General features: G+C 35.4%; 1 protein-coding gene across 1 annotated transcript in view; it reads right to left on the reverse strand.

Moving 5' to 3' along the window:
- Positions 1-13,577, reverse strand: part of COL12A1 (collagen type XII alpha 1 chain) — a 237,203-nt gene that overhangs the window by 200,969 nt on the left and 22,657 nt on the right. The window contains exons 3-5 of the mRNA XM_082249431.1: positions 11,204-11,320; positions 8,083-8,226; positions 1,803-1,862 (exon numbers count right to left, since the gene is read on the reverse strand). Coding sequence (XP_082105557.1) covers positions 1,803-1,862; positions 8,083-8,226; positions 11,204-11,320 — 321 coding nt within the window. The remainder of the gene's footprint in view (positions 1-1,802; positions 1,863-8,082; positions 8,227-11,203; positions 11,321-13,577) is intronic.

Consider the following 13,577-nt stretch of genomic DNA (forward strand, 5'->3'; position numbering starts at 1 on the left):
TTTCACTTTAGGGAAAGCAAGTTGTCTTTTGCTGCCTGAAATTTTTCAACGTTCGGTAAAACAAAATTAGTTTGCACAGTTTTTTCAGTGTACATAAACCAGTTTATTTGGCTTTTTAAGGAACGGCCAAGAAAGTCTCACAGAATACAGTCTTACATGGCCAGATGATTTCATTTCACAGGTAATGCAATAGGTTTATAAAAAGGTGCCTGTTCCTAGTCCATTGAAGAAGTCAAACAGTGCTTGTTTTTGTTTTTAATATTTACCAGAGTGTTATGAAATCAGTGCTTCCCTACTAATCCAATATTCTTTATACCAACTGTTTAAAAAACCTCACAAAAATAGTAGTTTCCTCAAATATACACACAAAAACACATACACCACTAGCCACAACCTTCCGATGGAAAGTGTCTGAAAAGAAGGCTTATTCCAGATGTCTACAGCAATAAGAACTGTTCTGATAGTCAAAAGCAACCAATCAGTATAGCTGCACCCTAAAGGGGAAGCTCAACTTGTTTGCACCCTTCCCCCCTCCACTTCCACATTTGGCACTTTTTTGGGGGGAGTGGGTACCTGGTTTTGACAGGTACCCACTCCCACTTCCAGGTAAGATCGCGGATCGGCGATCTACGAGCATTTCTGGCCCCTTCTTTTCCCCCTGCTGCCTTCTGGGACACACAGAGGTCCCAGAAGGTGGCGGGACCATTCATAAAGCGCAGCGCAACCCGAGCATGCGCAGTGGGAAACAGGTTGTGAAGCCACAAGGCTTCACTTCCTGTTTCCCTTACTACAGATGCCAGCACACAATCCCAAAGCCAACTGAAGAATCAGGTAGGGGTGCCAACATCGTGGGATCCTTATACTAAAAGTCAACAGCTACAGTATTTAATAATAGCATTACATTTTTATTTACAGACTGGAACTCCTCTTTAAGTCTTGCAGTATGACAGGCTAAAAAGGACAATCTGAATACTGCTGGTGTCTAGTTTTGAATAGTTCTAACTTTGCATACTTTTAGTCATAAGGTTATGCATTCCCGAAAGCCCGGAGATAAACCGCCTACTAATGTTTAAGATTTTGGCAAATACAATGTTTTAAAATTCAGTTAATTATATTTTAATGCTCTTTTATAAGAATGTTTTTTTCAGACTGACATTTATGGAAAAAAAAAAGTACAGTATGGGAACTTAGCAACAAGCCAATCAGAAATACTCATAGGTATAGGTGAAATCTGACTGACTAAGGCAAAACATTGCTCTTGGCATGGGTGCTTAATATCTTTCCTACTTTTAGGGTAATCTATAAGAAAAAAAAAATTATAATGTAATGAATGTACATGACTATGGAGGTATATTATGCATGGTGTTTTGACACTGTACCCTTAAGTAGCTACCTAAATGTCATTTTTAATATTATATAATTAACAGCTAAATGAAGCAGATCTAACCTGTGCATAAAAAAAAAAAAAAAAAAAAAACAAAGAGATTATTAAAATGTTATTGCATCGGGTAACTGGCTTTTTGTTTTTCCTTCGCTGTCTTTGATTATCATGCTGCAAATGTTAGCGTGGTATAAAACATTTTTTTAGGTGCTTTTCAGTTAGCGTTCTTTGTTTCAGCACCTATTATATAAATGTTAGGGTAATCCATGATCCATAAAATTTGGCTCTCCTTCGATAACTAAAAAGGTAAATCCCGTTATGAAGATACAGTAAATGTGAGATAACCCTTGACTGTGTAACATCTATATCCACACACGTCGTATGTTTCTGTAACATTAAACCAACACATAAGAATACATACGTGGGGAATCTGAAGTTACAAACTTCTTTTCTTCTGTCATCACACGGCCACCTGTTTGAACTTAAAAAGAAATATAAGATGGTAAGATGCATAATCTGTGTGTATTTTATGATCACTAATTCTTACCACAAGCAATGCAAATATAAATACTAAAATTATGGAATTATGTTTTGATGACTTCTATAACTATAAAAAATGTTTTTTGTGAATGATTAAATATGGTTGCAAGATTTAATGGAAACCCCATTTTTCCTGGAGGACCATAATCTGTATTTTCAGATTCTGACTGCATTGCTACATTCTGCTATAGCCCGGTAAATTGGCAATCTAATGAAATATAATCATGCCCGCTGTATATTTGGCAGACTTCAGCATTTCAAGAAGAGTAAAGCACAATATCAGGAGTTCCCAGATGAAGAGGGTTGGACAGGGGCAAATATGAATTTCCCGTTTAATTCATATTTGAATTTTAGCTACATGCTGCTTTACTACCAGTAAGTTATAAACAAAAAAATAAATACATGGGTTTGCAGACCAACTTGCTGCAATATATATATATATATATATATATATATATATATATATATATTGTTTTTATAATTTTTTTTTTAATTTCCCTTCCTGAGATTAGTTGTAAACTGGATTGGTAGCTACTGCAATTTGATCACATATATGAACAAATCTTTAAAAAATATACCATCCCACAGCCCCAACTGAATTAGGGCCTGAATTATTGAGCTTTGGGCTGTTTGTCAATGGCATCAGTTTGACTTTTTGAGGCACTACTGAAAATTTTCAAAACTCATTGACAGGTGCATCTAACCTGTAGATGAACTTCTTCTGACTTGCATGATACTGCAAAACCCATCTGAGGTGAACAAAAGCTCATTGACATAGGCCCTTAGGGAGATTCTGTATATAGTCCAGCTTTGACAGATAACTTCTTCAAAGTCAGGATTTTAACTAAAAAGTGGTTGTAAACCTCTGACATAAAATATGATCAAAGTACATCTTTCTATAGTGTTTACTTGTCTCAGTCCAAAGCTCCAAGTGTTTTTTTCTGTCTGCTGTCTAGTTCCTCTGCTATCTGCATGAGTAATTTCTTACAGGTTTTCCTGACACTAAGAGATTAAAAGGTAACAGGGGAGAAGAGCCCCGGCACACAGCCTGTGATTGACATCCTCAGCCCTGCATCGTTTCTGTGTGCCTTGTGGAGAGGGGGTGTTCCTTCCATCCAATTAGCTCTCAGAGAAAAAAATTCTCATAATAGCTTCTAGGAGCTTAAAAAAATGCTAGTGTGCATGGTGGCTTACCATCCTCTAGGAATGTGAAAGTTGGGATTGTTTGTACTGTAAAAGGACTATCTATACAGGGCCAGAAGAATAACTTTAATTGACAGTTTATATAATAGAAGTGATGTAGATTGCAATAAAACCTTCATAACTTAGCCACTGCTTTTCTCAAGGCTTGTTGACTATGTTTAAAGTGTAAGCAAATCAAATAAATGCTAAATGGAGTTGGTATATAAAAGGAATACATTTTTAAATTAGCTCAGTGATACAAAAAGAAAAAGCTCCAATTATTTCAGTCATTCATTAATGTGCATGGCTTGGTTTTTATTGTGAACACAGGGCCAGTTTGATATGTGAAAAATATGATTTTAGTTAATCACTATGAATGCCAATGCTTCTACTTGTACTCACAGGAACTGGCCAGCCAAAATGTGTTATGTCATTTATTGTACTTTGCTGGAAGGGGTAAACACACAAACATAAAAAATAAAAATACTAAAGGATATACAGGGAGTGCAGAATTATTAGGCAAATGAGTATTTTTGAGGATTAATTTTATTATTGAACAACAACCATGTTCTCAATGAACCCAAAAAACTCATTAATATCAAAGCTGACTATTTTTGGAAGTAGTTTTTAGTTTGTTTTTAGTTTTAGCTATTTTAGGGGGATATCTGTGTGTGCAGGTGACTATTACTGTGCATAATTATTAGGCAACTTAACAAAAATCAAATATACAGTATACCCATTTCAATTATTTATTTTTATACAGTGAAACCAATATAACATCTCAACATTCACAAATATACATTTCTGACATTCAAAAACAAAACAAAAACAAATCAGTGACCAATATAGCCACCTTTCTTTGCAAGGACACTCAAAAGCCTGCCATCCATGGATTCTGTCAGTGTTTTGATCTGTTCACCATCAACATTGCGTGCAGCAGCAACCACAGCCTCCCAGACACTGTTCAGAGAGGTGTATTGTAGAGGCACATCACCTAATATGCTTAATTGGTAATAGGCTTTCGAGCCTATACAGCTTGGAGTAAGACAACATGCATAAAGAGGATGATGTGGTCAAAATACTCATTTGCCTTATAATTCTGCACTCCCTGTATTTAAATAAATATAGGTATAATGTGTGTTTAAGAAAAAGTTTTTTTTTTTTTTTTTATAGGTCTGAATTGAGTGAAGAGTATTTATTGCTGTCTTTGGCTCAGTTGGAGGATTTCCTTTCAATTCCTATGCAGGTGACAATTTTCCCACTGAAATGACAAAGGAAAATCTCCAATAGGAACAAATGCATCAAAATAAATCTGCCAGGGGATTTAGCCTTCCCTTTATCTACTGAAAAGAGTGTTTAATTGATGTCTGTGTTCCTGTTGAAGAATTTTATTAAATTATTGCTTTAAAGCCTTGTTGGACAGACTTTCCTTGACTTCTTGTTGTCACCAAGACAGCAAATCGGGGGAAAACTCTACAATGGTATCACAGTAAACAGCAAAACTGACAGATAATTTAATTCATGTTTGCTCTTTATAATTATGAAAAAATGGGGCTGAAGATACACTTTAATAATCAATTCTAAGCAACAAGAGAAGTCATTAAGTGATATACTAATACTATCCAACAAACACTGTAAAGGTTTCCTGGAATCCCCTATAGCAACAATCATATGCTGATCTACACAAGGAAGTAGGAGGGCAGTAAAAGTATACTATGTGCAATATGTAACTTTTTTTTCTCTCTTTTCTGTCTTACTAATAACATTTAAATGTCCAAGGCAGGTTGAATCTGGTTGGTGGTTGTAAGAAACTTCCAAGTACTGGCATTGTTTACATTAGTCTCTATTTAGCTGATGAACAATAGGACGTGGGGAAGACTAGTGCATTATAGGTACTGTATGGTCGATTTACTATAGGCAAATAGGCTCTTCACTTTTCAAGGGAAGTTCACATTGCAGGGGAATTTGTGTACACTTCTGTAAAATCCTGTCCTGGCATACGTGCGTCATGACATTTTTGTACAGTGTGACATCATGAACGTGCTGACATCATGTACATCATTTGTACAAGTCCCCGGGGATGATATTTAGTCCCTATACTAGTTATATGACTTGACAACTCCAGCTGGCTTGAAAAAATTGCCTGCTAGTGGTGAAGAAACATGTAGCGAGGCACTGGCTTTCTTGCTCACCTTTGCTTTACTTGTTGACCACCTAAACTAGTGACCTCTGCTTTCAGTGAAGTATTACCTTATGAGCTTTTACATGGCACATGGTGCACACATTTTTATCAGCTTTATCACTTTGAACTTTCTTTCATCGAAGTTAATTACTTCAGCTGTCTTGTAAAGTTTTATGAGCTGGCTGAGTTTTGACTTGATATGCCTATGAATTTATATGCCAACTTGATGGGTCATTGACTACAGTGACTTTTGAACTTCAGTGAACTGTTATTTTTATGAACTCTAATGGGGTACATTAAACATTATATTATGATATTCCAGTTAAGCCATACTGAATATTATTATTAAAGTTACATAGAGTTGGTATTTTTTGGTACTTTGCTGAACTTCTACTACAATGTGATTAGACTTTCTCTTCTGATGTGATCACCTACATTATTTTAACAAATGGAGTGTGCTCTAATATCTTTTGAACATTTGACCTTGGTGGACTTGTTATTCAGAACTGGATACTCATGATATATCATTTCTGGAGATTGATAACATATCTGGATGGTGATCCTTGCTGATAACAGTTGACTATATTTTTAATGGTCATTCCTCTTTTATTTATTTTGTTTATTCAGTATATACATAAGCTAAGCTTTACAAATTTACCAGCTCTTCTTTACATGCATCTTTAAAAGGATTGTTTGATAATTGCCAGTCCTCAGAGCATTACCACATTGACCCTCTTGTCTTCTAGTGTTAGAGACCCTGGTCCCATAAATTATTTCTTTGGATTCATCTATCTGTGCTCATTTAATGCTCCATTCCAATTATAATTTATCTATTGACCTTATTAATGTGTCAGATTTATTTACTACATTGTACATTCATTATTAAGGGATGAACAGATCTTTTTTTTACTAGGGTGCGAAATCGGACTTTAGAGGTTTATCTCACTTGAAAATGTATATTGATGTACATATGTTCATTATATTTGTTAATGGTCATCCATGGCTAATATTGTTTCTTTATTTTAAATGTTTTCAGAAGTTAGATGGATTTTAAGGGATAATTGGCCAATAAAAAATATGTTTTATTTTTTTCTTTAATAGGTTTTAATAGGTTTTTTGATGTTTTAATTTTGGGAGTAGTACCCAAAGCTCTCTCCCTCTCTCTCTCTTTCTGGTGGTATTTGATCTTTTTGGAGGCAGGTTCAATATCTCTCCCAGGGTTTTTTGCCTCCCCAGAAATAACTTTTCCAGTTACAACATATCTGTGAAAATGTTTCATTATTTCATGTGGACATGGACAGGCCCAGTGTATTAAAGAAAAGTAAAAATAATAAATAAAAGGGTCATTATTAATGGTTTGCCTCAGACCCAATGCAACCACTTAGTGGTATTCAATTGAGGATTGATGGTTCTAGGTGTCCAGTATGACAGAGTCAGTTTTTAAATATTGTTTATATTCAGACGTTTCTTGGAATTCTGGTCAGGGAACCATACCATAAGCAGCATCTCTATCATAAAATGAAGAACTGAACTCTTCTATTTCTCTAATTGAGAGAGAGTGTTTATAGGAAAGTGTTTATGGCTTCTGATATTTATAGCTAATTTAAAACTACATAGTTTTCCAGTGTTTGTGATTTGTTTTCATGTAACTATGCTCTTTATATTGAGGTTATTATAGGCCATGCCAGAAAAGGGTTCCACGGTGAGTATAACTGTGTGGGTTGACAAGCAGCATTCATTTCTAGTTTTATTTATCATTTTAAAAATAGTTAAATGACTTTTACTTGGGCTGACGGAGAGTAATATTTTGTAAAGATTCACTTTTCCCTGGCCATTATGTTTTTTTTAGCATGTCAATGTAGAAGAAATGGCTGCACTCCGAGTATCATCAAAATTCTGGTTTATTAACTGAACATCCCAGTGTGGCAAACAACCTGTTGTTTGCCACACTGGGATGTTGGGTTAATAAACCAGAATTTTGATGATACTTGGAGTGCAGCCATTTCTTCTACATTGATTATCTGTGGAGGCAAGCCGAGGCAGCACCTGTACATCATCAGGCTTCTTGGTTCACCTAGAGCAGTGAGTCTTCTTTGTCTTTGTATGTTTTAGCATGTACTCTACAAAGGACAAACCCACAAATCAAAAGCTTTAGCTATATTTTTAATAACTTCTACAGCTATATTTTAACTGCATTGCAAAAATGTCCCTACTTTTTTAAATATTAACCAACATTCCACCAATACATCATTAGCATTACAGTGTTGCTAAATATTGCAGTGCTGTCTCAGAGACATAGTAGATGAAAGTAAAAATAAAACATAAGGTAAAACCTGTTGTGGATATTTATCATTGGTATGCCATTAGAAAGATTCCCCTCTAATTCTGTTCCAGTGACAACCCACACTTTTGGATTTCCCGTTACCTTCTGCCTCACTGACAATAGTCCCCAGGACACTTGTCAGCTTTAGATACACTTTAAGACCACTAATCAATGGGCTTCATATATTAACACATTTAAAAGAAGAAAATGTAATGTCAGCTATAGCAACAAAGATCTCTCTTTTATATATCTAGAACATAGCAAAGAAAATATAGAGGGAAACTGGATGTTTGCTACAACAAAAAGTTTTTCAAACACGTGAGATTTACTGTTTTTATAAGGTTTTTAATGACTAGTCTACAATATTGCATTCCATAATGATTATGTAGTCCCATCTGTGAACATGTTTGTAATAAGTTGGTTGGGCTGTTCAATTGTTTTCATTTAGATGATGTATCTCTTTTGAGTACTTACTTGTAAGTTGGCCAAACACAGGTAAACTTTCCTCCAATTCATCATAGGAAAGGATTGTGACGACATATTCAACATCTGGTACAAGTTCTGTTAACACAGTTTGGGTTGCAGAAGCTGGAAGATCTAGTTCTTTTGTAGGTCCATCTGGAAAACATTAAAGTAAAGCATTGTACAGCAAATACTAGTCAGAAAAATTTGACTCCCCCATATTTTATGTTAAAACCTTGTATATTTATCATCATCATCATCATAATCAAAATACCTCTATACTTCTCAACTGATTTAAACCTAATTTGACTATTCATTTTTAAACCTAATTTGGTAGTGAAAATTTGGGGAATAAAGCTCTGACAGCTGATAGAACCAAACAAACATGCTTCCCCAAAAGCAGGTAAAACAACAAAAATTACATTAGATTCAATGCTTAGCTGAAAAACGATTTTTAGAACTACCAAAATAACACTTATTAGGTGTCAGCACTTTATATTCAAACCTATAAGTATTAATAAATGCCCAATAAGGTTTACAAAGTAATCAGCTACAGTGAATGTATCAATACTAATCATACACTAATAGGTAGAGTCAATCTAACTGTCACAGGAGTAAAGATTTATAGAAGCGAGTCTAACCATTTATTAACAAAAGTATAGTGAATAGAGATGTGTGAACTTCTGAAAAGTTCAATTCGTTGTGGTTCTGCAAAAATGTGTAAAACTTGTGAACCTGCAAACACTTGGATTTTCCAAACCAGATGACCCATAAAAGTCAGGAATTTCCAAACTAGAGCAATAAATGATATAAAAAATGTAAAGAATGGTTTGGGAAGCCCTGACTAATAGGATGATAAGGGGAAAAACACGTTAAGCAACTTTCTTTAAAAATACTGCTAGGGGTACAAAAATGAAGGGTGGGACCTAATAGTAATGGCTAGGAGTGCTCAGTCAATATTGAAAACATATTTAAGGAAGAAACTGCCTTTGAAGCAGCCTTTTGTCCCTTTCTCCAGGAAGTGGACAATGAACCCAATCTGCACAGTTTAGGCCCCTTTCAAACTTGTGGGACTTGTCCTGCGACATGGGACTGCAAAGCCGCATGACAAGTCACACTCCATGATTTCCAATTAGTACCATTCATATCTGTGCGACTTCAAGTCGCAACTACTTTAAAGTAGTCCTTGCACTACTTTGGGATGATTTTAATGCATTTTGAGGTCCATAGAGATAGGCATTGCTTCAAGTCCAGTCAAAACCGCTGCAAAATCGCGTCAATATCGTGGCAAAAAAATCACGGCAAATCACAGTAAAATCACCCAACTTTTAGGTTGCATAAGTGTGAAAGGGGCCTCCCATAGAAGGTCAGTTCACTGCCAATGTTGCTTTAGAATGCCTGATATTTGCAATCTAAGACATTTTAAAGTACATAGCCATATACCAATGTTTAAGGCCCACTCACACCAATCGACAGCATTGTAGCCCAACACAGGCCCAACGAAATGAAAAAGTAAACATATTGTTTTTTTTTTTTGTGGTCCCAGTTTGCACCAGTGCGCTGCATTGTTGCCAACTGGATGAAAAGTGAACATGCTGCATGTAAATGCGGAGCAGCATATTACAACAAATTGCAATGTGCTGTGACGCACCTCAAGAATAAAAAGATTTAGGCTTCTTTCACACGGCCGCTCCGTATGTCCGCAAATCATCCTATTTTTTTGCGGATGATTTACGGACATAATGTAAGTCTATGGCATTGCGGATGTCAGCGGAATACCATCCGCTGACATCCGATCTGCCTCCTTTCAGTTCTGTTCCATTTTTTGAAACGGAACAGAACCCTATTTTTTCATCCGTTCAAAAAATGGAAAGGAAGCAAAATCGGATGTCAGCGGTGTCATCCGCTGACATCCGCAATGCCATAGACTTACATTATGTCCGCATATCATCCGCAAACGGATGGGATGATATGCGGGCATACGGAGCGGATGACACAAGTGTCATCCACTCCGTGAAAAAAAAAAAAAAGTCCCGCAGCGGAGAATAAATCCGGAGCGGCCGTGTGAAAGAAGCCTAAGCATTTTGGCTACTGCTGAGAAAAAAAAGCACATCAACACAAAACCACACGTCAACACACATCATCTTAAGTATTTTGTGTGTATCATTGCGGGCCAAATGCAACATGAGTGGTGTGAATCCAGCCTTTTAAAAATATTTGCGTAAGCAATCAGTGGTGTAAATAAACCTGCTTTTGAAATTGAGCATCGAGAAAATAAGAATTCTTGATATTTTGCTATTTTCAGAAGCAAACAGAAAACCAGTATAAAGTAATTTTTACACTGTGGACCACAATAGAGGTTTATATAACAGGACAGAGGTTACATAAGTTTTCTCTCTCTGGATTCCTGGACCATGACTAACATGTCCATCAATCTTACAAACAGTGTAATATTAACATTTCGGTTTTATTCTAAAACAGCTTGTAACTACTTACCAGAGCAATACTTAAAAGTCTAAATAATAATAATCTTCTGTATTCTAGCAACATAATATTTAGTAAGTCTCCATTAGGCTCAAATAAGGCAAAAAAAACATTCAGAACTAAATATTTAATAAAACAGAGGCTTAGAAAAGCTAAATTGTATAAATGATGTGCAAATGCCAAAACCTACTTTGTCATTCGTTTTAGAACCTCATCTTCTGACACTTCCTCAGAAATGACCTGGACTCCTGAACTGAATAAAACTAATCTGAGAAAGTGAAAACCTTATAAACCTTACATGGGGACTGACAGCTTTGGATTTTGATGTTTTCTGGCTTTAAAAAATCTCCCTGACAGGGTATCATATCTTATTTTGGGACATGCGTATGGCATGACTCCACTACGTAACCCCAGCAGTGCCTGTGTAACCATTAAGTCCTTCTGTAGCAAATTCAGAATAGTCAATCTGCCCCAACATATGGCTTGACCATTGCTATTATTTGACTGATGGTCAAACCACATGCTGGTGACAAGAATATTATAGACAGTTTTAGATATACTACATAATTTTTGTTTCCCTTATTTTCCTTTCTCCTTTCTTTCCATCCTAGTATTTACAAGAAACTATTGGGAAGTTTGCTTTCCTTACCATTTGTTGGAACAATAGTAATCTTGTAACCTCTTATCCTCTCAGCCGGTCTTTGCCATGACATTCGAACTGTGCTCTCATTTACTATTTCAAAGTTTACATCTGTAGGAGGACCAACTGAAAGAAAGCATTGGAAAGATGTATTAATACATAGCCAAACTGCAAATGTTATTGCATCCAGTAAATTTTGGGAAAGGCAATTTACAAGGTTGGATACTTTAAAGGGAATCTGTGTGATGTAGATATTTTTAAAGAATCGTGTTTGTTTTGTTTAATAAAAATATTTTTGCCAATCTGTGCTAATTTTTTACATTTTTTGCTTTTTATCATTTATTATATGTGTAAATAAAGAGTTGCTGTGAGTGTAATGTGCAGAAAAGCACAGCATTGTGCTGTATCCTATTGCCATTATACTGATGATTTGTGAGAAAAGAATTTCCATCAAAGCTGTATCAGTGTCATTGGGTAAAACCATTCTGCCTCAAATTACACAAAGACTGTAAAAAACAAAAAAAAACAAAACAAACTCCATATTTTTTAGGTCGCTTGGTGATGTTCTCACAGCAGTCATTGGGGAATGTGTACAGATTAAACTGTTTGCCATATAAACAGGTTCTCCCTCTAATGGTTATAGATATGTATATAGAATACTATAATATAATACATATCTAAAGTTATAAATAACTACAAGAATTTTTAAGATACATTTTTATTGATTACCATCTAAGGTAAAGAAGATATGTTATATGAGAACTTCCCTTTAAAGAGGTAGGACACACCAGAAGAAACAAAGCGTGCCTATAAGGATGCAATAACATTCGCGAACCAAGGCATTCTTAACAACAGACAATACAAAACAGAATACACACAAAGCTTATAGACAGCAAAGCTTTGCATATGTTTGTTTCCAACACCATGACAGGTTATTGGTGGAAACAATTCAAGCTGACAATATTCACCATAATGTAACTCCACAATGCACAGCACAAAACACTTACTTCTTGAATTGCTTAATCATCCCAGAATGATCAGCAAAATCAAGACTAAAAGAAAATATGTTTTAGACATATAAACACATAAAATCACAGTAAGTAGTAAGAAGTGAAAAAATGTTCATTTTCTACATGCTAGGTGCAAATCATGCCAAAACACAAAAATGTTGGAAATTCTATTTTTCTCTAACCTTGTATGTATTGATATTAAATGAAGATGAGATACATTCTTAGTATCTTATGATTTATCTGTTCAATAATAAGCATATTTTCAGCCAGATGGTGATCAAGGCAATGGTAACATGCTTAACTAGATTACTGTAATAGAGAATTTAACCTAACCATTTACTGTATTACTATGAGAGTGTTGCCATATAAACAAGAGTTTCTGATAGGATATATCAAACTAATGTTGAGTGTCATGTGCTACAACAGTGTTCTGTAGGCACATAGTACTTTAGTCCTCTAAATACAACATGTACTGTGTTTTTGTAACAAGCAGACAGTAGGTCCATACTACACACACAGCATTTTGAAACCAAAATGCAAGTATGGATTGTCACAAAACACTGGTTAATGGTGGCAAGACAGAATCACAACATGTTGATGAGCGATGTTTAGAGTATTGCGGACAAACAGTAGAAATGGCACTAAAACCCACACATAACTGCACACAAGGGGAAAAAAATCAGATGGTTGATGACAGGTATGATTGAACATTTAAAAAATGATCTGCATGTTGATCATTTCATGGCATCATGCGATACACATGAAATCATGATTTGCTTGAGCTCTCCAAAATGAATAAAAGCCTCTATGTACAGATTACCTTACATACAGACTTTTTGTGTTATTTTATAATGATATTCTGTTTTTACTTAAATCATTGCCATTACAGAAGCAAAGTGATAACCCTAAAGGCAGTACGCAGGTGATTTTCTAACATTTCATGGAGCAGAAATCTGGTCCACTATCCTAAAACTTAGGAGCTACAAATTTATTTGATATCACTAAGTTTCAAGTTAGTAAGCTGTGGCTAGTATCTGATCCAGTGCTCCTAAGAAGGTTCATTGAAAAACCAGTACTGGGCATTGGGGGAAGCCATACCTAACCCCCTTATTCAGCTCACTGCATACTGTAAGCTTATTTTTTTTTTACCTGTAGAAGCAATTTCATGCGCAATTCTTCATTTCAGTGCATATGTATAAAGAGACAACCCTAGATATTCTTCAATGGTTTGAGGGCAGTTAATACTATTGATTCTTTCTTTGCATTGCAAAAATGTCTTCTGACTCTAAATAATCTTTAAGTCATACGTTTAAAGCAGTGAATTTGTCATTCACCAGACATTCACAGTAAATCATTTACTGAATATTGAAAGG

The sequence above is a fragment of the Pelophylax lessonae genome (genome assembly GCF_965119305.1).
Source record: "Pelophylax lessonae genome assembly, chromosome: 3".
In the NCBI taxonomy this organism is placed as follows: domain Eukaryota; kingdom Metazoa; phylum Chordata; class Amphibia; order Anura; family Ranidae; genus Pelophylax; species Pelophylax lessonae.